Genomic DNA, 27,398 nt, shown 5'->3' on the forward strand with positions numbered 1-27,398 from the left:
ATTCATTACCAGATAAGCAGTAGAATTATCATATATTTACTGTCTTCTACTTACACGAGGATCCCTTATGTTGAGAAATAAATATAGTTGGTATGAGATGAGATGCTCTAGGGAATTTAGATGAGTAGAGAGAAAATTAAAATCTTTTTTTTTTTTTTTTTGAGTTTTCCAAAGATTTATTGAAGCAGAAACAAGTTGGTCAGATACTTGTTGGAAAAAAAGCAGTTATTTTAATGGTATTCAAAAATACTTTTTAAAAAGTATTCTAGCACAAGTTTTCTTGGTAAACTAGATTATGTTGTAAACTTTTTCCTAAATCTTTTAAGAGTGTTGGTTCTTAAGAACTAGAGGTTATTCCTATTCCAAATCTATCTTGCGCTCCTGAAAAACTGCAGAAAGGCACTTGAAAGCTGTTTCTTTAAGATACGGATTTCTGTTTTTATTCTTGCTGGTAGTGACCGCTGCACCGACTCTGTGCCATCTTTACTCAAGGTCATCGTGATGCTGAGAAGTTTCATTGATAACCTGTCCATCTCTAGTCTCAACCGTCTTGATCAGAAGTGCCCTTTTTGAGTGAGTATCGACCAGAGGGAGGGAATCCAGATTGGTTTCCCTCAGGTTCAGGGAAGAAAAGTTTGGAAGAGGCAGAGCAATCCTGCTCTCCTCGCCTTCCAGCAGCTTCCTGTAGGTGGCAATCTCAAGGTCGAGAGCCATCTTGACATTCAGCAGGTCCTGGTATTCCCGAAGGTGACGGGCCATTTCTTCCTTCATGTTCTGAATCTCATCCTGCAGGCGGCCAATAGTGTCTTGGTAGTTAGCAGCTTCGACGGCAAAGTTATCCTCCATTTCACGCATCTGGCGTTCCAGAGACTCATTAGTCCCTTTGAGGGCGTCCACTTCGCAGGTGAGGGACTGCACCTGTCTCAAAATCTCTTAAGAGTTAACTGTATAAAAGAGCTGAAAAGCTAGTGGTTTTCATTTGTAAAGTTGATTTTCAGATCAAATTTAAGCAAATTACATTTATTAAGCATATATATTAATATAATTTATATATGATATCATATATAAAATACCATATATATCATATATAGTTGGCCTTTGAACACCACAGGTTTGAACTGCATAGGTCCATTTGCACACAGATTTTTTCCAATAAATATATATGCAGCACCATAAAGATATTTTCTTTTCCTTATGATTTTCTTAATAACATTTTTTCTCTAGCTTGCTTTATTATAAAAATACAGTATATAATATATATAACATATAAGATATCTATTAACAGACTTTATGTTATCAGTAAGACATTCTGGTCAACAGTAGGCTCTTAGTTAAGTTTTGGAGGAATCAACAGCTATACACAGGTTTTTAACTGCTCAGGGGTGTCAGCACTCCTAACCCCTGTGTTATTCAGGGATAAGGTATATCATCAGTTGTATACAATCATTTTGAAAATCTCCTTTTAGGTAGATATTGTCTATGGTGTTTTTCCAAGCTATTATGTGTCTATATTGCACATTCTATTTATTACAGGATACAATCAGCATGATTATAACTTATATGGGTCATATTTAATACTAAAATTGATATAGGAATACCCATTTTTTTATTTTAGAGATTTTATCTAAGATTGTATATTTTTTTTCTTTCAGTTATTGTCTCTGGATGAAGAAGTAGTTATTGGTAAGATTTCAAAAGGATGGGCTGGATTTATTAGGGAATTATCTACCAGTGCTATTAAACTTGGAATCCAGTTTCCGTTTGATCTTGATGTTAAGATAAAAGCACTGATGCCTGGAGCAAGTTTCCTCATTGTGAGTCTATTTTTATTCTATTTAGCTTAAAGGGGAATTTTCTGAGATTACCACTGCACCTTTGCTAATATTTTTCCTAGAATCATCTAGATCAATTGCAAATTGTCCTTTCTGGGTCTAGTTCTAAGCCCCCCAAATCATATCACGGATTCAGTGTTCACATTGCAAAGGATGTAAAAACTAGAGTGTCCTATAAATGTGATCACTGAAGTTGAAATCCTTTGAGTTGATGAAAAACAGTACTAAATTGCTGAAAATTAGAACAAAATGGCTTGTTCATTGTAACTTAGTTATTTCTTATAATTTAAAATTTCATAAATATCTTTTTGTACATTTCATTTAAAAAGTAATCATTCTTAATTTGGAAACTATAGATATGTAGACATTTTGAAAAGAAAAATATTGCTCTTGATTATAATTGGGTCTTAGAGGAAAGATGAACATAAGAAATTACCTTCATTCTATAAACAGTATGAAATTACAGAAAATGTAAGCAAATTAAAAAGTCATTGGCGGGGGAAGGAGAAAAAATCATAGAGAAAGTTGGGTGAACAGAAATAGAAAATTAAAATGTTAGAAAAGGGTACTTCAGTGGCTCAGTCAGTTGAACACCCAATTCTTGGTTTCAGCTCAGGTCATCATTTCATGGGTCCTGAGACTGAGCCCCACATCAGGCTCTGGGCTTGGCAGGAAGTCTGCTTGAGATTCCTTCCCTCTGCCCCTCCCCCCACTAGTCTTTTCTCTCTCTCTCTCAAATAAATAAACCTTAAAAAATAAAATGGTAGAAAACATCTATTCAGTTATATCAAGATGTCAATTAAATATATTCTATATGATTTTTTACAATAACCACAATAAATGTAAATGGGGGAAACTTGCAAGTTAAAAAAATGGTAAAATTAGATTTTTAAACTATCCATAAGCTCTTAATAGGAAATTAATCTAAAATAATGACAAAAAATTAGAAGTAAGAAAAGATGGCTTAAAGTATAACAGAAAAATACTAACCACAAGAGCTAGTTAACACTAAGTTAATACCAAAAAATTTTTTATTTTAAGTCAAAAAACTTAGTAGGGAGAAGATAAGTAAATAACAATAAAAGTTCTATTCAAAAGAAAATAATAATTCTTGATTTTCATGCACTTAAGATCAACCTCAAAATATAGAGAAAAATGTTATATAGTTAGAGAATGGTAAATTCATTATCATAGTGGGAAATTTATGCATCCCTTTCAATTTTTACTTGGTATAAGAGACAGAACCTTCAGTAAAATTATTTAAAATTTGAACAAAAAAATTAACAAGATTGATTTAATGGATGCATGTAGAACTTTGCAATAAACAAGTAGATAATATAAGTTGTTCTCAAACAAATGTTTTTAAAAGAATTATTTTCATTATGGATCCAAGAAACAAGTCTCAACAAATTTCAGGAATTGGTATCACTTGGACCTTGGTGTCAGAGCAAATAACATTAAATTAGAAATTGAGGGGTTGGGAGAGGGGGAGTGAGTTATGGACATTGGGGAGGGTATGTGCTATCGTGAGTGCTGTGAAGTGTGTAAACCTGGTGATTCACAGACCTGTACCCCTGGGGATAAAAATACATTATATGTTTATTAAAAAAAAAAAAAAAAAGGATGAATACCCAACTTTTGTAGCAACATGGACGGGACTGGAGGTGATTGTGCTGAGTGAAATAAGTCAAGCAGAGAGAGTCATGTATCATATGGTTTCACTTATTTGTGGAGCATAACAAATGACATGGAGGACATTGGGAGATGGAGAGGAGAAGGAAGTTGAGGGAAATTGGAAGGGGAGGTGAACCATGAGAGACTATGGACTCTGAGAAACAACCTGAGGGTTTTGAAGGGGCGGGGTGGGAGGTTGGGGGAACCAGGTGGTGGTTATAGGTAATAGGTAATACAGGTAATAGGGATACAGGTAATAGGGAGGGCACATGTTGCATGGAGCACATTTATTTTTCATTTTCATTCTAGGATTACATGTACTTTGAACTCTGGTCATAAATTTTGCAAGCTTTCAGCAAAATTAAACAACTTTCACTGAGAATATTCAAATAAAGTTTTATTTCACTAAAATTATTTGTATGATTTTTTTCTGCATAATAAACCACACCAAAATTTAGGAACTTAAAGTGGTATCTTATTTACCCTAGGATTCTGCTGTACAGTTCTCCAGGTCAAGACCTGGCTCACACTCTTGCATATGCAGTCAGTTAACAGATTGGCTGGGGACTGCATCATCCCAGATGGCCTCATTCATATGCCTAGCTGTTGTCAGAGGCAATAGGAGAAACAAGTTACGTATTTTTCTTTGTCTAGAAGGCTAGCCAAACCTTCTACACATAACCATGTTACAAAAGCATCAAGAAAACAAACTTAAATGTTCAAGCTCATTTCAAGCTTATGCTTCAGTTATACTTACTAACATCCCATTAGCCAAAGCTAGTCACATAGCCAAGTCCAAATTCAAGGAATAGAAAAATAGACTCAACTTCTTTATGGGAGTCACTGCAAAATACTATAGTCTTTTTTTAATTTCCACCCCCCCCTACAATTGAATGTTGTATAATGTCACAATTAATTTGGCTATTAATAATAATGGTTTCAATTATTTCATCCTCTCCACATGCCAAATATTCTCAATTCTCTCAGGACTCCCAAAGGTCTCTTTCAATTGTAGCATCAGTCTCAAGTCCAGTATCACAAGCTCTGCATCTTTTGTAAATCTAGGTGAGGATACACAGATTCAGTTTGTCTTGATTCAAAGATTTCAAAACTAAATACTCCTACTATTCAGTAGTGAGCCAAGATCAAAATAGCCACAATAAACAAATGTAATCCTCATAGCATTCACCAGTCAATAGCAATTTTAGCATTCAGGTGTGTATGAGTTACCAGTTCCCTTATGGCAGAGACAGACTATGCTGCCCTCTGGGCAATGGCTCTCATTTTCTAGTTCATTATTCTCCATGGCTGTGCCCTCTGAGATTTTGGCTCTGTCTTCTGAGACACTTTTCTTTTTGTAAATGAAATGGCCATGCTTTTAACAGAGTAGAATTTGCAGCCTGTTGTCCACCTACAAGAAACTTGGAAACAAAAGTGTCCTTTCATTTCAAACTGTCTCAATCTCTTAGTCTGTACTTGTCCTACTCTCTTAAAAAATGTGTGGCTTTCCATGTATAAGATTTAGTCCATTCCACTGGAAAAAGCCACATCTACTTTTCTTTTTAAGATAGGCTTCTGTGTCTAGACTTACTCATAGCTAATCTAGCTTCTTTACATGATGGATGAGTTTTGAACACAGCCAGAGAACACATTCTTATGCACACACATTTTTCAAGACTCTCCTTGCAACAAGTTTTCTAGTATCCCATTGGTCAATTTTTTTTAAGATTTTATTTATTTATTTGACAGACAGAGATCACAAGTAGACAGAGAGGCAGGCAGAGAGAGGGGGAAGCAGGCTCCCTGCTGAGCAGAGAGCCCAATGTGGGGCTCGATCCCAGGACCCTGAGATCATGGCCCAAGCCAAAGGCAGAGGCTTTAACCCACTGAGCCACCCAGGCACCCCATCCATTCGCCAAATTAAAACACATGGCTAAATCCACATTCAAGGGATGTGGAAAGAAATCCCACTCCTTAATGGAAAGTGCTGTGGACATTTTTTACAATCTATTACATTATTTAACAGATTATTTTTCTTGAGATATGTTTGCTATAGACTGAATGTTTGTGTTCCCCCAAATTCATATGTTGAAACCTAATCCCCAGTGTGATAGTATTTGGAGGTGGCTTTTGGGATATGATTAGATCGTGAGAGTGGAATCCTCACAAATGGCATTGGTGCCCTTTCTCAAGAGGCCCCAGAGAGCTCCTCTGTCCTTCCAACATGTAAAATTATTGCAAGAAAACAGCCAACTCTGAATCAGGAAGTGAACCCTCACCAGATACTTAATCTGGCAGTATCTTTATGTTTGACTTTCCAGCCTCAAAACTGTGAGAAATACATCTCTGTTGTTTATAGTATTCTATAGTCCATAGTATTCTAACACCCCATATTGACTAGGGCAGTGTTATCTATGAAACAGCTTTTAACATGTGATTTTATTTTCCAATTCTATTTCACTGTATAATTAACTAATAACTATTTATGATGCCTCTTAGATATGGTTGGTTTCAATGGGAGACAAGTTCCAAAGAACAGGTCATCCAACACCAGAACTAGACAGATACTGTCTTAAGGGAAGCAAAAGAGATAAAGACTCAGTTAAATGTAATAAAATGAGGCCTATTTCCACTCAGAGGTTATTTTTCCTTCTGCAAAAGTGTCTGGATAGAGCAGCCTTTGTCAGAAGGGCTTGCTATTTCATGTTCTACATAAATTCTATCCTCTTGATAAGGACCTCTGTCTGAAGAAGAAAATAGCAGGTTTTTGTCTGCAAACTCTCATGCTTAGAATAGATGTTACCCAGATCATTCTAGAAAGATGGAATCAAAAATTTGAACGAGTCAGAAGTTGCTCATCTTAAGAGCCATGTACTCCCCCTCAGTAATGCAGAGGTAAATGGACCCACGTGTACTCCAAAAGATGTTTAATTGGGTAACATCTGTGATAACAGCTGTGGCCTGTGAGAGTCACATATAGAACACCATATTCCTCTGCCTTCCAGAGGACCAAAGGACCTTGGTCTACAAACTTCTCCCCAAGTTTTTTGTTGTTATTATTGTTGTTTTAGGATTTTATTTATTTATTTGAGAGAGAGAGAGAGAGAGAGAGAGGATGAGCAGGGGGAGAGGGAATGGGAGAGGGAGAAGTAGACTCCCCTCTGGGCAGGGAGCCCAATGCAGGGCTCTATCCCAGGACCCTGGGATCATAACCTGAGCTGAAGATAGCCATTTAATGGACTGAGCCACCCAGGCACCTGCCCTCCTCCCATTTTCTATACTTTGTAACATTCCCGGGGCGTCTTCACAAACTTTTAGTGGTGGGATGACCCACAGACCCTCAGGGGGAAAAAAAAATACATAGGGCTGAATCTCTTACTACACTGGTGAGAAAAGAATTGGAACCAAGTCAATTTAAAGAAGAAAATTCACATTTTTTACTCCCAAATTTTATGGAGCAATTTCACTTCCAAGTTATTTGTCTCATTCACAGTTCCATCTGGGAAACTTATCTGCCTGCAACCCGTGGAAGACACGTCTACTTTTCCCTCTCCATCCAGGTCGGTCTGATTGGATGGATCATGCTTTGCCATCACCCAGGCAAAGTACTCAGCCCCTCTAAATTTTATATGTGGTGAAAATACCTAGTTAAAGCACAGTTTGGAACATAAAATTAAACACTTTAGTATAATGCATGGTACACACAGAATACTTAGTATATATTAGATAGCACTATTACAGCCACATTTAACTGAATGTTGATTGTTCAGATATTGATATATCCACAATGGAACATTAGTATATGAAGAAATACTAATACACGGTTTACAAACTGGTATCTTGCTTGTTTCCCCCATTTATAGAGATATAAGCACTTTTTTAGAATTTTATCTGAAGTTGTTGAAAGGATGTTAAAACTGAATATTTCTGCTTTTTGTTTTGGCCAGGCTTCCAAAGTATAAGCACAAAATATTAAGATTGCAATGCTCACACTCCAGTACAAGTTTCTAAACTATTTAGATAGGATATGTTGGAAAAAATAAACTTGTCTTCAGCTCACAATTTATCAAATGCATCTCATGCAATTAAATAGTTATAGGAGAAAGAAGAAGATAAGTATAAGCTACAGTGTCTCTTTCCAGTCTCATCCTTTATGATTTGGGCATTAGGGGTCAGAAGCTGGTAAAATTGTTCAAGAAGATACCATGTGGGCATTCTGACACAGGTGAAATTGTTTGAGGGACAAAGTTTAGCTCTACTTTTATAGATGATGTGATGCTCTTCTAGCACCGGGAGGACTAGGAGTTCTGACAGCACCTACACCCAGTGAGTGTCCTTGGTATGAACATCGACATTCCCATAACAGGTTATGGCATAGCTGAAATTTCCTCAGATGATTTTAGAGATAGAAATGGAAGCAAGAGCACAAGAATCAGAGAACAGCATACACTGCGGGAACTAACAGGGAAAGACTGCTTCTAAAAACACATGGAGTATTGTCTGGCATGGCCCGATAACATTATGAGGAGTGGCTGGGAAAATAGGGACATTCTGCTAATACCTGGTAGGAAGCTATTGAGCCAGGAGGTATTTGAGTTAAGTATTGTTGTTACTGTTATTGATACTTTATTTTTTTTTATATTTTTATTTATTTGACAGAGAGAAATCACAACTAGGCAGAGAGGCAGGCAGAGAGAGAGGAGGAAGCAGGCCCCCTGCGGAGCAGAGAGCCCGATGCGGGGCTCGATCCCAGGACCCTGGGATCATGACCTGAGCCGAAGGCAGAGGCTTTAACCCACTGAGCCACCCAGGCGCCCCTGTTATTAATACTTTAAAGAGTATTTGACTTCTATCAGTTATTGAAAGTGACAGCTATGTGAACTAGAGTGGGTTTGTTGTTGTATTTGTTTTTTGAATGCTGAGAAGCAGCATTAACTGGGTGCCTCATTTTTCTCAATTGTTGAACATGTAAATATGTGGGACTCGCATATACTCACAAAATTATCAACCAGTGAATACATTTGGTAGGGAGCAAATGAGAAATTTAATTGCCTTACAGAACCAGTCCAATAGAGTGAGAACAAGCTGACAGGAATTTAAAAATGTACTTCAAAATGAGATGTTATTGTGCATAAAAATATATTACCTGTTAGTCTCACCAACTATGTATGTAGATATGACAGCCTATCACTTTCTGAGAAAAGTAGATGATGCTAGAAAATATCTTCTAAGTCATCTACCATAATAATTCATGGAGAGGTGAATGCTACCATTTTTGGGAAACCCCAGTGCTCCTGGTTGTTAACCTCTGGCCATTCATTACAATAGTGGTCCTCAAACTTTAGCATGCATCAGAATCATCTGGAGGGATTATTAAAACTCAGAGTGCTGCACCCAACCCCAAAGTATCTGATTCCATAAGTCTTGGTAATAATTTGCATTTCTAAGAAGTTCCCAGGTGAAGCTACTGCTACTGCTGAGGGGGACTTCAAAAACTTTTGCACTAGAATAAATTTCAGCTAGATTTCTCTGACCTGCTGAAGGGACCAAATTGAGAAGATTATGAAGGCCTACTGAGCATTTTAGAGGATCACTGGAATCATCCAAATGGCCCTATCTTCAAGCATCATGGCTGGAGGTCTTCAGGTATATCCTATAGAATGCATCATTGACTTAATAAAACCATAATAATTATGTCAGCTCACAGGAATCATCACTGGGAACCTTTCCATCTCTACCAAGAACTTCAATATTTATTGCCTTTGAATGTGCATCTGAGATGTCAACTTTGCTGGTCATTTCTATCTTTGAATGACTGTGTGCTCAGAACTGTTCCACAACCATCGTGTAGGAATCATCATTCCTAGCTATGCAATTGGATCAGTTGGCATCTGTTCCACGAGCAAATTTTTCAGGATAATTTGGGACAATTATCAGTACTGAAACTCCTAAATGACTAGAGAAGTTGGGTTTTGGATTAGTTTGGCCTAGTGTGGATTCCATACATTTATAGCCAAGAGTCTACTGAATGACTATCCTTTGTCTAAGCAAAAGTGTCACCTTTGTTTTTGTGCAGATATGGGACACACTGGTAGTATACCACTGCTTTCTTGGTTTTTATGTGAGAAAAACAAATGCTAGAATCAATATGGTTATAACTGCACACACTTCTTGGGTTAATACGTCCTAGTTACGTACACCAATATAACCTGGATGTCACTGTCTGGAATTTAATTTGGACACAACATCAGAAATTGTTGTAGATGGTCACTTCATGACTATATATGTATCAGGTACATGTGACCATCCTACACCACTAGTACTAACGTAAAATGCTTGAAGTTATCAAAGCAGATCTTCCTTAACTCCCTACTTTCCCATCAACAAATTTATTTGAATTCACATTCATACTTTCTTGTTTTGGTCTGGTCACAAAAGAAGAGGCACCTACTTTTTTTTTCCCATCAAAAAGGCAACCAAACAACTGGTGTTCTGAATGCTTTCACCCTCTCAAATCATCCAACCCACTCAATTACTCCTTTCTCTCCTTTATCTTCAATCTCCCTCTCTAGAGCAGAATGTTACTCAAAGTGTGGTCTTTGAATCAGCAACATCAGTATAATCTGGGAGTTTCTTAACAAGACAAATTCATAGGTTCTACTCTAGACTTATCTGTTTTAAAAAATTCTCAGGTAATTTTGTCACTCAAGTATGAGAAGTACTAGAATAGTGCAGTGGCTCTCAGACTTATCTACACATTGGAATCACTTGGGAGCTTAAGAAGCTATTGATGCTTGGACCTATCTCCAGAAATTTATTTCATTCATCAAAGATACAGCCTGGGTTCTGGATTTTTTTTTTAATAGATTTTTCTTAAGAGCAATTTTAAGCTCATAGCATAGAAATTTCCCATCTGCCTTCTGCCCCCACATACACACAGGAATTTTTCAAAGTTCTCCAGGTGATTTTCATGTATAGTCAAGTTTAGGAATTACTCTCAAAGATACTTTTTATCAGTATTTAAATAGGATTTCTTATTTTCCTCAAATTCCCTTCAATCATATATCTACCTCTAAAACTTTTGTTGTTCTTTCATATATAAACTTGAATATTCTCTTTCTCCACTTCCTTACCTCCTATTTACAACCCAGTTCACTGTGATTCTCCTTCATTTCCACCATTTTCTTATGGTGGAAAAAGCAAAAGATACTTTTAGACCTTACCTTACTTGACTGCTCTGGGCATTTGGTGCTGATTCCTGAACACTTCCCTTTCATTGGTTTCCAGATAACCCAATATCTGGAGTTGATTCCCCACCTCTCATTTATTCTCAGTCTCTTAGACTTCCTCCTGTGTCTATCCCTTAAATGCCAATGTTCCTCAAGTTTACATCGCAGGCTCTCTTCTGGACTATCTAGTTGCCACATGGCAAGAAAATTGGGGTTATATAGAGAATTTTTTAAAATTAACCTTTAATGTATTAATGAATAGCATGTGAATAGTGTAAAAAGTCAAACACAGATAAAGACTTAGAGGTTTCGGGCTATGCTGCATTTTCCACAAAAACAAACAAAAATAACTCGTTGGTGTTAGGGCCAATTTAATGTTAAAACCTGTTTAACTATTAGGGCCTGCTTAGCCAGAGTGACTCCATATTGCCTAGGTAGGCATATTGTTGTTTACACCCAAGGACTTCATTCCAGGAATAAATGCGCCCCAGTAGTTCCTGGTATCAGTTCCGGGTATCGATTCTGGGAGTAAACACCCTAACAATAGAAGCCACGTATCTTGAGGTCTGCAGTTATGCTCTATAAAACCAGCCTGTGAGATCGGGATGGGGCTGCTCTCTTCGGAGGCAGCCCTGATCGGTCAGTCTGACTTCTAATGCTTGGCATAGAATAAAGCTTCGCATAACTTTCACTTTGTCTCAGTCTCATTCCTTTGATAACGGACCCCAACAGTTGGGATTTTTGTTTGGAATTTCATTGAACCCACAGATCAATTTGAGGAGAAATTATACTTTAACAATATTAAAACATCCAATCTGGGAACATGGTCTATCTGTCTTCTATGTAGGTCTTTATTACTGTCACGTAGGTTTCATATTTACCAGAACAGAGATTTTAGGTATTTTTCATTACCTTGTTTTATTAGATATTTGATTTTTGGTGATAATTGTTTTGGTGCTGTTGTACATGGCATCTTTTAAATTAGATTTTCTAATTTTTGTTTCTAGTATATGGAAATACAAATCATTTTGTGTATATTAATTTGTATACTATCACCTTGATAAATTTACTTATTAGTTTTAATAGTTTCTTTGTAGAGTCTTTTGAGTTTTTTATACATATAATTGTCATTGGTCCATAAAAATAATTATACTTTACAGTTCCCAATCTATGGATTTGGTTTTTTTTTCTTGCTTTTTTGAATTGGATAGGGCCTCCCATATTATGGCGAATAAAAGTATTGGCAGTATATTTCTTTGCTTTGTTCCCAACTTTCTTTAAGGGAAAATTTTTTGATATTTCATTCATATATAGTTAGCTCTAGGTTCTTGGCAGCTACTCTTAGTGAGACTGAAAAGTTTAACTCTATTTCTAAATTGCTGAGATTTTTACCAACTTAAATTTAATTATGTATGACTTTTATGCATCTGGTGATAAAGTAATGTGATTTCCTTCTTATTATGATAGGGTAGTGAGCCACATTGATTGACTTCGGATGACAATCATGTTTTGTTTGTTTTTGCTTAGTTATATTAGTTCTGTTAAAGATATTTACACCTGTGTTCATGAGTGATTTTAGTCTGTAATTTTCTCTTCTTACAATAGTCCTATTATGGAATCGGGACTAAAATCAGCAGTCTGCTGATAAATGTCCAATCATTGGCTTTCCAGGAAAATAAAAGACCTTTTTTTATAGTGATTGATGATTACCTTGGTGAACATATTCCCACAAGAGCTGATTTCAGTCTATCAATGTGATTCACAGAATGCAGAGTTGAAAAGAGATGTTCGCAACTGGCTCTTCTTAGCCTTTGTAAGCTGGCTTCAGCATGTGTCTGTTATGACCTTAAAAAATAAATAAATAAATAAGTTGGGACTTGTTCTATCATACTTTATACTCTGAAGTAATTGGTGTAATATTGGCATTTCTATACCTGCTTTAAATCTTTATTAGCAGTTACTAGGTTTTGAGTAATTAGTATGACCTTATGATTCCTGAAATATATATATAATTTTTTAATGCAAAAGAAACTGCTCTTTTCTACAAAAAGCATATCCTGAGTTGCACAGTATCAATAGAAGCTCATAGTTAGTATGTAAATGCCATATTGCCATATTTCAGGAAAAAGATAATCAAATGAAGAAAAAGACAAAAAGAATCTTTATGATCCCACTACTTGACAAGTACATCTGTAGTTGGCTAAATAATTAGCAGTGAATTTTGTCAAATGCTATTGGAGAAAGATTTATGTTAATAGTGGTTCACTTTGTCTTATGCTAGGACACTAGTTTAATCAGCGGCTCACTTTCTCTTTAGCTAAAACACATTGGGAAAATAAAACCCAGAGGTAGAAACTAATTGGAAATACTGCTTTTAGGTAATGAAGCACATATGTATCCATTTGGGGGATTCATTAAGTTTTAGTTTGGGGACGTTTTCCCTCACTTGAAAATTGCATAATTACGATTGAGATATACAATTGCCAAAATATGACTACAAGGGAAATTTGGCATTTCATTTCTTCAAACATTTCATTAAAATTTTACTAAATTTTAGGCATCCAAAAATAAAAAAAGATGAACAAGACTGTATTTCACTACTGAAGGAGCCTAGTAAGGGACAAACACATTTAAACAAACAACAACTCCTAAAAGGTGCTAAGAGAAATTAATAAGATTTACATAAAGTTCTATAGGAACACAATGAGAGAATATTTTCTTTCTAGGTGGAAGACAAAGTCTATCCACAGTGTTATTGTCTATCTCACTCTCTTTCTCTCCCTACTCCCCACCCACATCCACAGATTTAGTATTTTGAAGATCAATTTAAAGAAGGGTCAAAGTATCCCTTCAGTAAACCAGAGGAAGTTACTTTTGCTCCAAGACCTACAGTTTGCTAAGAAGTTTGCCTAACCCAAATGAAGGGGCATTCATTCCCAGCAGGATATCTTTCTTTGGAGAACTCCAGAAGAATCACCATTGGTGAAGAGCACCTCAGCCACAAGTGAGTACTGCACATTCAAGGTCAATGACTACCATTCTCATAGGAAAGAGAGAACTGATATCTGAGAGATGAAGCTATTTTACCAATCATGAGAAGAAATCAGTCTCAAAATTGTCCAAAATGATCTTGTTTATTTATTAGGATTGATTTTATTGTGTCTTCAAACATGAAGAGTGTTAAAAGTTGAGATATTTTCCAGGAGCAGGACCAGCTGCATAATTAGCTGGGCCCAATGCAAACCAAAATGCAGTGTCACCTATTCGAATGCCAGTAAAATTTCAAGGTGGCAGTAGCAGTAATTAAACAAAGCACAGGGCCTTTTATTACTGCATGGTTCCCAGGCCCATGAAGCCAGTCCTGAACACAGGTCAATATCACTTTACACATTGGAGCAAGCTAAATCTTTGTCATTTGGTCTAGAATGGGAAACCTTAAGCTTTGAAATGTAGCAAATGCAAGTCTGAATACCACTTCGATCACATGTTACGTACTGGATGTTGGGTAAGTTATGAAGTTTTCCATGTTCCTCACTAAAATGTGCCCATACAAATTAAAACTTCCATTGCAAGTTCCAATAATATACTTGAATACATATGTGCATTTTTCTCTAGTGAGTTTACAAATAATTAAGAGTATTATAAAAAATAGTTTGTGCAAATTAGTGGCTTCACAATATTGCTGTTAGTTTTAGAAAAATAATTATGTTAAATTAAAACAATCCATTCTTTTTTTTAATTTCCTTGTCCATTGATGACATCCTTCATTTTAGTTGTGAGCTACCAATCACAAGTTAGATCATTAGAAAAATCATTTAAAGATCAGGTTTTTAGTGGCAGGATACAAAGTCAATGTACAGAAATCAGTAGCCTTCTTATACACTAACAATGAAAATACAGAAAGGGAAATTAGAGAATCAATTCCATTTACTATAGCACCAAGAACCATAAGATACCTGGGAATAAACCTAACCAAAGAGGTAAAGGACCTGTACTCGAGGAACTACAGAACACTCATGAAAGAAATTGAAGAAGACACAAAAAGATGGAAGACCATTCCATGCTCTTGGATTGGAAGAATAAACATTGTTAAAATGTCTATACTGCCTAGAGCAATCTATACTTTTAATGCCATTCTGATCAAAATTCCACCAGTATTTTTCAAAGAGCTGGAGCAAATAATCCTAAAATTTGTATGGAATCAGAAGAGACCCCGAATTGCTAAGGAAATGTTGAAAAACAAAAACAAAACTGGCGGCATCACGTTACCCGATTTCAAGCTTTACTACAAAGCTGTGATCACCAAGACAGCGTGGTACTGGCATAAAAACAGACACATAGACCAGTGGAATAGAGTGGAGAGCCCAGATATGGACCCTCAACTCTATGGTGAAATAATCTTCGACAAAACAGGGAAAAATATTCAATGGAAAAAAGACAGTCTCTTCAATAAATGGTGCTGGGAAAACTGGACAGCGATATGTAGAAGAATGAAACTTGACCATTCTCTTACACCGTACACAAAGATAAACTCGAAATGGATAAAAGACCTCAACATGAGACAGGAATCTATCAGAATCCTAGAGGAGAACATAGGCAGTAACCTCTTCGATATCAGCCACAGCAACTTCTTTCAAGATATGTCTCCAAAGGCGAAGGAAACAAAAGCAAAAATGAACTTTTGGGACTTCATCAAGATCAAAAGTTTCTGCACAGCAAAGGAAACAGTCAACAAAACAAAGAGGCAACCCACGGAATGGGAGAAGATATTTGCAAATGACAGTACAGACAAAAGGTTGATATCCAGGATCTATAAAGAACTTCTCAAACTCAACACACACAAAACAGATAATCATATCGAAAAATGGGCAGAAGATATGAACAGACACTTCTCCAACGAAGACATACAAATGGCTATCAGACACATGAAAAAATGTTCATCATCACTAGCCATCAGGGAGATTCAAATTAAAACCACATTGAGATACCACCTGACACCAGTTAGGATGGCCAAAATTAGCAAGACAGGAAACAACGTGTGTTGGAGAGGATGTGGAGAAAGGGGAACCCTCTTACACTGTTGGTGGGAATGCAAGTTAGTGCAGCCACTTTGGAGAACAGTGTGGAGATTCCTGAAGAAATTAAGAATAGAGCTTCCCTATGACCCTGCAATTGCACTGCTGGGTATTTACGCCAAAGATACAGATGTAGTGAAAAGAAGGGCCATCTGTACCCCAATGTTTATTGCAGCAATGGCCACGGTCGCCAAACTGTGGAAAGAACCAAGATGCCCTTCAACGGATGAATGGATAAGGAAGATGTGGTACATATACACAATGGAGTATTATGCCTCCATCAGAAAGGATAAATACCCAACTTTTGTAGCAACATGGACGGGACTGGAGGTGATTGTGCTGAGCGAAATAAGTCAAGCAGAGAGAGTCAAGTATCATATGGTCTCACTTATTTGTGGAGCATAACAAATAACATGGAGGACATGGGGAGATGGAGAGGAGAGGGAGTTGAGGGAAACTGGAAAGGGAGATGAACCATGAGAGACTATGGACTCTGAAAAACAACCAGAGGGTTTTGAAGGGGCGGGGGTGGGGGGGGTGGGGGGGTGGGAGGTTGAGGAACCAGGTGGTGGGTAATAGGGAGGGCACGTACTGCATGGAGCACTGGGTGTGATGCCAAAACAATGAACACTGTTATGCTGTAAATAAACAAATAAACGAATAAAAAAAAAAAGATCAGGTTTTTAAATATTTAAATTAAAGTTATAGAATTAGGATTAAGAACATAATAGCATGTGAATTCTATATATTCTGCATATTATATTCTTTATTATAACATCTCACCATTATTTTAGATACTCATAGATTAATTTAATTTACATTGCATTCAATAATTTAAAAAATCACTTGCTAAAAAACTATGGTATTGTCATAAAAAAGAGACACATAGATCAATGGTACAAAATATAGAGCCAAGAAATACACTCACACAAATAAGGTCAATTAATTTATGGCAAGGAAGCCAAGAATAAAATGGACAGTTTCTGCAATAAATGATGCTAGGAAAACTGGACAGCTACATAAAAAAAGAATAAAATTGAACCACAGTCTTACACCATATATGAAAATTGACTGAATATAGATTAATGTCTTGAATGTAAGACCTGAAACTGTAAAACTCCTAGAAGAAAACAGTAGTGGCAAGCGTTTGACATTCGTCTTGGCTATCCTTTGGATTTGACACCAAAAGAAAATAAATAAACAAACAAACAAGTGGTGGGGGTGGGGCCGCCTGAGTGGCTCAGTTGTTAAGTGGCTGGCTGCCTCTGCTCTGGTCATGATCCCAGGGTCCTGGGATGGAGCCGCTTAGGGCTTCCTGCTCAGCGGGAAGCCTGCTTCTCTCTCTCCCACTCCTCCTGCTTGTTTCCCTCTCTCACTGTCATTCTTTCTCTCTTTGAAAATAAATAAATAAAAATAAACAGGTTGGACTACATCAAACTACAGAGCTTCTGCACAGCAAAGGAAACCATTAACAAAATGAAAAGGTAACCTACTGAAGGGGAGAAAATATTTAAAAATCATATATCTGATAAGCAATTAGATTAAAAAGGAGCAAAATTAGCCCAATGGTAAGCAGAAGGAAGAGGTTTAAAAAGACAAGTACTGACAGAAAATATTTGGGAACCACATATTCAACAAAGAACCACAGAATATATAAAGAAGTCTCAAAACTCAACAGTAGAAAAAGAATATAATCTGAAAATGATAAAAGACATGAGCAGATACTTCACTGAAGATATACAGATGGCAAGTAAACTTACAAAAAGATAGATGTTCAACATCATTAGCACTAGGAAATGCAAATTAAAACTACCATAAGATACTATTATATACCTATTAGAATGCCCAAAATAAAAATGGTTATCACATGAAATGTTGGCAAAATAGCACCTGGGTGGCTCAGTCAATTAAGCATCCACCTTCAGCTCAGATCATGATCCCAGGGTTCTGGGATAAAGTCCCATGTCCAGCTCCCTACTCAACAGGTAATCTGCTAGCTACTTCCTCTCCTTCTTCCCCCTCTCCCTTTGCTCATGCTCTGTCTCTGGCTTCCTCTCTCTCAAATAAATATATAAAATCTTAAAAAAAAAAAAAAAGAAAGAAAGAAAAGAAAAAAAAATGTTGGCAGAGATCAGGAGAAACTGTATCACTGATAAATTTACATTGTATATAAAATGATATAGACACTATGGAAAAACTTGGTAGTTTCTCAGAACAAAACATACAACTACCACAGCATCTAGGACATTTATGGCGAAGAAACAGATGTATGTTCACACAAAATTGTAGAAGCTTTATTTGTAACAGCCAAAAACTGAAACTAGCTCAGATGTCCTTCAACAGATGAATAGTTGGGGCGCCTGGGTGGCTCAGTCAATTAAATGTCTGCCTTAGGTTTAGGGCATGATCCCAGGATCCTGGGATTGAGTCCCACATGGGGCTCCTTGCTCAGCAGGGAGCCTTCTTCTCCCTCTCGCTCTGTGTGTTCTTGCTCTCTCTCTTTCTCTCTCTCTCAGTGCCCATGCACATGTTCTCAAATAAATCAATAAAATCTTTAAGGAAAAAAAAGACTGAAAGAACAGATGAGTAGTTAAGAGTAAATGGTGTGGTGCATGCAGAACATTAATATTACTCAGCAATAAAAAGAACCATGGATGCATGTGCCTTTGATGGATTTCCAGGGAATTAGATTGAGTAAATAAAGGTCCCCAAAAGTCAATATCCCCAAAGATCACACATTGCATGATTCCCTTTTTACAACACTTTTAAAATAATGAAGCTTTAGAAATTGACATTAGATTCCTGGCTTCTAGTGTTTGTGAGGAGGAAAAGGTATATGGTGCAACTGGAAGGTGGTGGGCATGGTTATACAGGGGGCAATATGAGGATACTTGTGATAATGGAATGTTCTGTATCAAGACTGTGTTACTGGGGGCACCTGGGTGGCTCGGTGGGTTAAGGCCTCTGCCTTCAGCTCGGGTCCTGATCCCAGGGTCCTGGGATCGAGCCCTGCGTCAGGCTCTCTGCTCGGCAGGGGGCCTGCTTCCCTTCCTCTCTCTGCCTGCCTCTCTGCCTACCTGTGGTCTCTGTCTGTCGAATAAATAAATAAAACCTTTAAAAAAAAAAAAGACTGTGTTACTGGATATACACACCTACAATGGTGATAAAATTATATAACTAATCCCCCACACAACACACACTTACCTGTAAGTAAAGCTGGAGAAATTTAAGATGATAAGATAAGATAAGATAAGATAGATAAATTGTATCAATGTCAATATCCTGGATGTGGTGTTGTACTCCTTTTTGAGGATTTATCTAAATTATTTTTTTTTTACAACTGCATGTGTATCTACTATTATCTCAACAAAATTCATTTAAAAATGATTCCTGTAAATATCTCTCCTAGAGACTACACAGAGGAACTTTGAGGTCAGATTAGGCATCAGACTGCTGCTAGAGAAATATGATATAAAAAGTTTCCCAGTCCAGTGCTACTTCCTAGACACATTCTGTAGCCCATCTAAACTATACAACAATCTTATGAAAAACCCTAACACCATTCTTAGATGCAAGAATTGAGTTTCAGAAACATTATGTACCTTTCCCAATGTTGCCTGGGGATAGAGTTGAAATCTGAACCTGGAACCATCTAAACACAAAGTCTAAGTTATCTAACTACACAATACTGCATCCTTATACAACCAGCATTAACATCACTCTGTATTTCATAGGGACAGACACTGTTTACTATTCTCATGTTATTTTCTTAATTAATTTTAATTTTAGTAGACTAAGACTGTGGAAAATATGTGTGCCTTTTATATAAATGCTTCAAATCCTGTTAATGTTTCTTAAATAGAGGTGTGTGTGTGTGTGTGTGTGTGTGTGTGTGTGTGTGTGTGTGTGTGTGTGAATGGGCTCCTAACAGTGGTGGTAATTCTCTTAGTTTAACAGTTGCCCCAAATTATGATAATTAGACCTATTAGTCAAGATGTGTCAGATTCCCAAAAGGTTTCAGTGCATTGAAGTTGTCTACAAAAGGCTGCAATTCTAACCAGCATGGACTGTTTATCAAAACAAAAATCTAGTGGTTTTGAGAAGTAGCGACATTGTAGGGAGTGCTAATCTCCTGTGATATGATGATTTTTACTATGAATTGGCATAGACCAAACTAAAGTCAAAATGAGCTATTTGCCAATGTTTTTTTAAAGTGACAAAACCCTGACAAAACCCTCCTCTTCTTCGGCAAAGCCCCATTATCTGAATGATAAAGGCAGAGATATAGGGGATAAAACACACCTCTAGCAAGCAAGCAACACAGAACTTCCACCAGGACATTATATTTGTCTGTTTCTTCCTGACTGGACAATTGGTAGCTTCAGAAGCTTTGAAAAGCTAAACATGAATATATTTTTAATGATTGGGGGGGAGTCATAAATGACTAGTTTCAAGAACAGAAGGAAACAGGTGATAAAACCTTAAGTCTCAGAAGCATCAACATCAAAGGTGATGAAATTCTTGCTTAATGATCAGTGAATCTAGTTTTAGAGATGCTCTATCACTCTTGTAGTTCTTGTAGTTCTCTGCTAGGTAGTTAGAAAAGAAAATCATGGTTCTATCACATACATCTTAATTAACACTCCCACACCTTTTCTTCCTTATCCTTCCATCCCCCTCTCAGCCCCTTCTCTCGGATAAACTAAGGTTCAAAAACATGATGGGTGCCACCAAGTGGCAGATACATACATCTGCACAAAAGAAGAAAAAAGTCTTCATGAAAAATGATAAACACAGAATTGAGTAAGTTTAAAAGAAACATATTTCATTATCAAAGTTAAAAATTCATTCAAAAATATTACTAAAAATATAGTTAGAGAAGTTTTGTTGAAATGTCCAATTATTTCATGTATCAGCATGGAAAAGAGAGGTAAAAGCCTTAGGTAATCCCTCTATAACTGGATGCTATACTATTATCTGCTATATTATTATACTATTATTTTTATGGTTTAACAAAATTCTTTTATAAAATTTATAAAAATGAATATTGAAGAATTTCCTCAGCCTAAGTTGTTTTCCTTTTCCACCCCAAAAGAAAATACAAAAATTATCCATACCCACACACATATACACTCAAAACTGTAGTAGCATTCTCTACACAGGTCTGCATTGGAGATTAAATTGCTGAAAAATCAAGAGAATTCCAAGTGATTGCAAGGATTGCCCTTTTTCTAGAAACTGCATATCTACTCATGGATATGGACCACAGTTCATCTAGACATTACTACAGAGGGAACCAGGCTTTTACAAGATGATCACTCCTCACTCCACAGTCATTTGGTTCAGGGACTATTTTCTGTCATGTGAACTCGGGCAGAAAAAGCCAGCCTGTAATTAGAAAACAAACACCATACAGAGAAACAGGAAAGAGATGAAGAGCAGAGAGATCCTGATTCCATCAAAATACTATAGCTAGGGGTGCCTGGGTGGCTCAGTGGGTTAAAGCTGCTGCCTTCGGCTCAGGTCATGATCTCAGAGTCCTGGGATCGAGCCCCAAGTCGGGCTCTCTGCTCAGCGGGGAGCCTGCTTCCTCCCCTCTCTCTCTCTGCCTGCCTCTCTGCCTACTTGTGATCTCTGTCAAGTGAATAAACAAAATCTTAAAAACAAAAATACTATAGCTAGAAGCAGTACTTAATTTCTAGCCCCTACACCAGAATAATCAGATCAGAGTCCCTTTGGTTAGAGCCTAGATTTAAAAAAAAAAAAAAAAAATCAATGCTTAGTGAAATAAGTCAATCGGAGAAAGACAACTATCATATGATCTCCCTGATATGAGGATGTGGATATGCAACATGGGAGGTTAGGGGGATAGGAGAAGAATAAATGAAACAAGATGGGATTGGGGGGGAGACAAACCATAAGTGACTCTTCATCTCACAAAACAAACTGAGGGTTGCTGGGGGTTGCTGGGTGGGGTTGGGAGATGGGGAGGGGGGTTATGGACATTGGGGAGGGTATGTGCTATGGTGAGTGCTGTGAAGTGTGCAAACCTGGCGATTCACAGACCTGTACCCCTGGGGATAAAAATACATTATATGTTTATAAATAAATAAATAAATAAATAAATAAATTTTTTAAAAAGTACACAATGAAAAAAAAATCAGACTAAAGGTAAGGGACAGCTAGGTTAGAAAATCATGATTCTAGATAGAATTTGAACCTCAAATGCATTTCCATGTGGAGCTTGGAAGATACCCCAGTATCCATCCAATAATTACTCTTAACTAATACAGTTTCTTTGCCAAAATTTTAGAATACATCATGAGAGAGATAGCAAAGCAAACAGCAAATATATACCACTTTAATGCAACATTATATTTTAATAAGCTAGTTCAAAAAGAAATTTGTCATATACTTAAACTGTGATTCTTTTGACCAGAACTTTTAAGGAACAAGGGAAAAGACATTGTAGTCCTATATGAATATATAAAATACATATAACTGAATTTGTGGAGGAGTCTAAGTTTCAGACCCAATGGAGGCTATACTTCATTTTTATAAACAAAACAAAACAAAACCTTGTTTACAGAACATAAGTTAATGGCAGAGTCCAAACAGAAACCCTTTTACCATACTGGGCTGCTGTAGCATGTAAATAGTTGGGGAAATTGTCACATTATTTTTCACCTACATTTTTATCTACATTTTTATTCACTAGCCACATTATCTTAGAGATAATGTTAAATGAGGAGAGAAAGAACTAACAGGGTAATAAAGGAGAAATAAACATTTTCTTTGGTCCTTATTAGTGCAACAGAGAATTCAGCTTCAGATTATACTACGAGAAGTCCAAATTTGTCTTGGCTCAGTAGATTTTCAAAATACATTCACATATACTTTTTCATCTGATCCAAATGCTTTAATAACAAACTGTTTGTATACTTCTTCATTTAAACATATTTGCAATATATGGGATTCTAAATCTATTTTTCCATTCATTCCCACCCTTTGTGTCATCCTTGTCTAGTTGCAGTTTCAAATAATTTCTCTTATCTCTTATCTTATTTTGCCAGGGGACTTCAACATAGATAACAGAATTTGAGACTCTTCCCCCAACAATTTATTTCTGCTTTCTCCATGAGTGTAAGATAATATATTTCCCAGAATTTGTCCTCTGGAGACCAATGCCAACTGTTGCTTCCTAAGTGTGATTTAGGTTTCCCAGATGTTAATGAAACTCATGTTTTCATCAAATCTACCTACCCTATATACGGGAACCATGTGCACTCTCACAGGGTTCACTTTATGGGAAATTGAACATCAGAAATTTATTTTTAAATGTACCTTTTTTTCTCACAAGAATTATCTTCCAAGTGTTGATTTTGTTAGATTTATTTGAAAATTTCTTTTGGCTTCTTTTTTCCCTTTCAAACCTTAGGCCAAATTTTTATCTTTTTCTTTCTTTGATGAGCTTCTTATATTTCTTCTGGCATTTGCTGTAGTTTTTTAATACACTAGAGGATTTAACCAGTTTTGACACAATTTCTTTTTACCTTATTTTTATAAACTCCTTCTATTTAACTTGTTCCAGAATTCTCTAAATCCCAGGTAGGAAGGCACAGTATTGCATCACTCAGGTTTGTTATAAATCACTACTCTTTTTTCCCAACTGAGGAAGAATTATAGTTATACCTGCAAAGAATATCTTCACATGGTTCATACTGTGCCGATGTCCCCCAATTAGATTGGTCAGGAAGATAATCATACTGGCTACAGTCAATCTAACATTTCTTTAATATAAACAATAAAGAGTATCACCATACCTCCATTCTTTAATGAGTTTACTAATTTTTCTCATGTTAACAGAGAAACCAGTTACTTTCTCCTTTAAGGTCCTCTCTGTTTATCGGTTCATCTGCATAACTTAACATCTTTCACAACAGACATGTTTTACCTTGAAATCAGAATCACCAGTTAGTAGTTCTTTCCTATGGTTGTTACATGGTTGTTACACATTTTGTTTAGTTGGTCATTGTTATTTTTTTATAGTCCATTTCAATTCTCTTGAATCTGCCATGAAAAACAACAAAGGAAATTTTTTCTCTCAGTTCTCAAGGTTGTTTAGAACTCTATAGTGAGTGGGTTCATGCACCACTTTACTTTTCTTGTGAAAAACTCTTTAGCATAGACCACCTAAGGTTTTTGGTTTTTTCTATTATTTTGTTTCATTGCCTCATTCTAATGGTTTATACCCCAAATAAATACCACTAGTTTCTGTCCTGTTTTTTCCAAGAGTTAAAATTTCTCTTTTGATGAAATTTTAATGTGTCTGTAGCTTTGTGGTTTTCTGCTAATCTTTATTTGTTTATTTTTCAAGACCTAGAGAAATAAACATTGACAGGTGGGGAATTCTTTCATCTTATAGACAGATTCACTGTTTTTTGTTTTTGTTTAAATTTTATTTATTTGACAGAGAGAGAGAAGTACAGTGAGAGAGGGAATAAAAGCAGGGGGAGTGGGAGAGGGAGAAGCAGGCTTCCCGCCAAGCAGGGAGCTCCATGCCAGGCTCAATCCCAGGACCCTAGGATCATCATCTGAGCCAAAGGCAGACACTTAATGACTGAGCCACACAGGCATACCCCAGACTTACTGTTTTCAAACTGCCTAAAACTTGTCCAAAATTTGTAGACAATGAAGATTTTTATGTACTCTTCTACTAGAGGAAAAATATTGTGTTAAAATTGCAGAAATTGTTTATTCTATTAGCTCAGAAATGATCACAAAGTAATCTAAACAGAACACAGAAGTAATCAAACTAAGCAAGCTAGAAAAATGCAAAAGTGTTCTTTCCAATAATACTTTTAAAAGGACTTTATTTCACTGTGAAATATTCATCAAGTGCTTATTAATCATCTACTGTGCCAGAACTGTACAATTCCCTAGACACAGATTGGAGGAAGCTGTCCATATGGGGTTTGCAGGCCTTTCTCTTTTAATCTTCACATAGATTCCTTGAAATATGAAATTTGGCATTATTATGCCAACAATACATAAGAATAAAGACTCAGTGTCTTATCCATGGCAAAATGGAAGCTCAAACATTCATATTCCTTTTGGCACTTTTTCATATACAAAAATGTGATTTTTTTGGTTGTTTTTAAAAAGCAATGCTATCAAGATATTAAGAATAAACTAAAAAATGGATTGGAAGAACAAATATTGTTAAAATGTCTGTGCTACCTAGAGCGATCTATACATTCAGTGTAATCTCTATCAAAATACCATCCACTTTTTTTGCAGAGCTGGAACAAATAATCCTAAAATTTGTATGGAACCAGAAAGGACCCCGAATAGCCAGAGGAATGTTGAAAAACAAAACCAAAGCTGGAGGCATCACAATGTCTGAACTCAAGCTCTATTACAAAGCTTTGACCATCAACACAATATGGTGCTGGCACAAAAACAGACACATAGATTGATGGAACAGAACAAAGAACCCAGAAATGGATCCTCACCTCTATGGTCAATTAATCTTTGACAAAACAGGAAATAATAGCCAATGGAAAAAGAACAGTCTCTTCAACAAATGGTGCTGGGAAAATTGGACAGCCACATGCAGAATGAAACTGGACCATTCTCTTAACACCACACACAAAGATAAACTCAAAATGGATGAAAGATCTAAATGTGAGACAGGAATCCATCAAAATCCTTGAGGAGAACACAGACAACAACCTCTTCAACCTCAGCTGCAGCATCTTCCTCCAAGACACATCGCCAAAGGCAAGGAAAGCAAGAGAAAAAATGAACTATTGGGACTTCATCAAGATCAAAAGCTTTTGCACAGCAGAGGAAACAGTCAACAAAACCAAAAGACAACCCACAGAATGGGAGAAGATATTTGCAAATGACATACCAGATAAAGGGTTAGTATCCAAAATCTCTAAAGAACTTATCAAACTCAACCCCCAAGCAACAAATAATCCAATCAAGAAATGATTGAGCAGAAGATATGAACAGACATTTCTGCAAAGAAGACATCAGATGCCCAACAGACACATGAAAAATGTTCAAAATCACTTAGCTTCAGGGAAATACAGATCAAACCCACAATGAGATACCGCCTTACACCAATCAGAATGGCTAAAATTAACAAGTCAGGAAATGACAGATGTTGGCGAAGATGCGGAGAAAGGGGAACCCTCCTACACTGTTGGTGGGAATGTAAGCTGGTGCAGCCACTCTGGAAAACAGTATGGAAGTTCCTCAAAAAGTTAGAAATAGAGCTAACTATGCTATAGCCCACCAATTGCACTACTGGATATTTACCCCAAAGATACAAATGTAGTAATCCAAAGGAGCACATACACTCCAGTATTTATAGCAGCAATGTCCACAACAGCCAAACTGTGGAAAGAGCCCAGATGTCATTCAACAGATGAATAGATAAAGAAGACACCCAATGGAATACTACTCAGTCATAAAAAGGTGAAATCTTGGGGCCCCTGGGTGGCTCAGTCATTAAGCGTTGTTTTCGAGCCCCACTTTGGGCTACCTGCTCCACAGGAAGCCTGCTTCTCTCTTTCCCTCTCCCCCTGCTTGTGTTCCCTCTCTCGCTGTCTCTCTCTCTATCAAATAAATAAGATATTTTAAAAAATTATTTTAAGTGAAATCTTGCCATGTACAATGACGTGGATGGAACTAGAGGTTATTATGCTGAGCAAAATAAGCCTATCAGAGAAAGACAATTATCATATGATCTCACTTTATGTGGAATTTGAGAAACAAGGCAGAGGATCATAGAGGAAGAGAGGAAAAATGAAACAAGATAAAACCAGAGAGGGAGACAAACCATAAAAGACACTTAATCTCGGAAAACAAACTGAGGGTCGCTGGAGTGGAGGCAGGTAGGAGGGATGGTGTGGTGGGTAATGGACATTGGGGAGGGTATGTGTTGCGGTGTGTGCTGGGTGTTGCATAAGACTGATGAATCACAGACCTGTACCCCTGAAACAAATAATACATTATATGTTAATTTAAGAAAAATAAATAAATGGAGGGGAAAAAACCCCAAGAACTAGTTGAACAGCTCCTCCACAACAAAAGATAAAAGGGCCATATCAAAACAGATAGGAGAGGCACACATGCAATCTCCTCAAAACCCACACTGGTCATGGTGAACCACAAGCATGAGGGATCTTACAAACACAGAACTTCTCCATGAGGAGTGAGGGATTTCTGCTCCACTTCAGGCACCCCAACCAACCCTTGGGATCTGCACTGGAGGGACGAGCTTCCAAAATGTCTGGTTTTGAAAATTAACAGGATTGTATCCTAGAGAATCAGAGTTGAACAGAATAGAAAGTCCACTCTTAAAGGGCTCATATTCAGCATCACTCATCCTGGGATCTAGTGCAAAAGCAATAGTTTGAAAAGTCTGGCCACATGTGAAGGAAATTTAGTTGTTAATCTTAAAAACATCTACGAGAGGGCAAAATCCTATAGGGAGTCTCCCCAGGGACAAAAATTATGGTGGGCATCTTTTTTTCCATGCTCCCACTACCTTTTTAGCACCAAGGCTGGAGGAA

The 27,398-nt window shown here is 36.9% G+C and overlaps 1 protein-coding gene across 1 annotated transcript; it reads right to left on the minus strand.

Moving 5' to 3' along the window:
* Positions 1-207: 207 nt before the first annotated feature.
* LOC123940726 (vimentin-like) lies at positions 208-27,211 on the minus strand. The gene is made up of 3 exons (XM_046003669.1): positions 27,077-27,211; positions 2,269-2,275; positions 208-932 (listed from the first exon to the last, which is right to left on the minus strand). The coding sequence occupies exons 1-3, from the start codon at positions 27,209-27,211 to the stop codon at positions 484-486; spliced, it is 591 nt and encodes a 196-aa protein (XP_045859625.1). The 3' UTR covers positions 208-483.
* Between the last annotated feature and the right edge of the window lie 187 nt (positions 27,212-27,398).

The sequence above is a fragment of the Meles meles genome, chromosome 4 (genome assembly GCF_922984935.1).
Source record: "Meles meles chromosome 4, mMelMel3.1 paternal haplotype, whole genome shotgun sequence".
Classification (NCBI taxonomy): domain Eukaryota; kingdom Metazoa; phylum Chordata; class Mammalia; order Carnivora; family Mustelidae; genus Meles; species Meles meles.

Excerpts from the sequence above, each read along its gene's own strand:
- LOC123940726 (XM_046003669.1), bottom strand. The coding sequence starts at position 27,211 with ATGAGTGATGCTGAATATGAGCCCTTTAAGAGTGGACTTTCTATTCTG.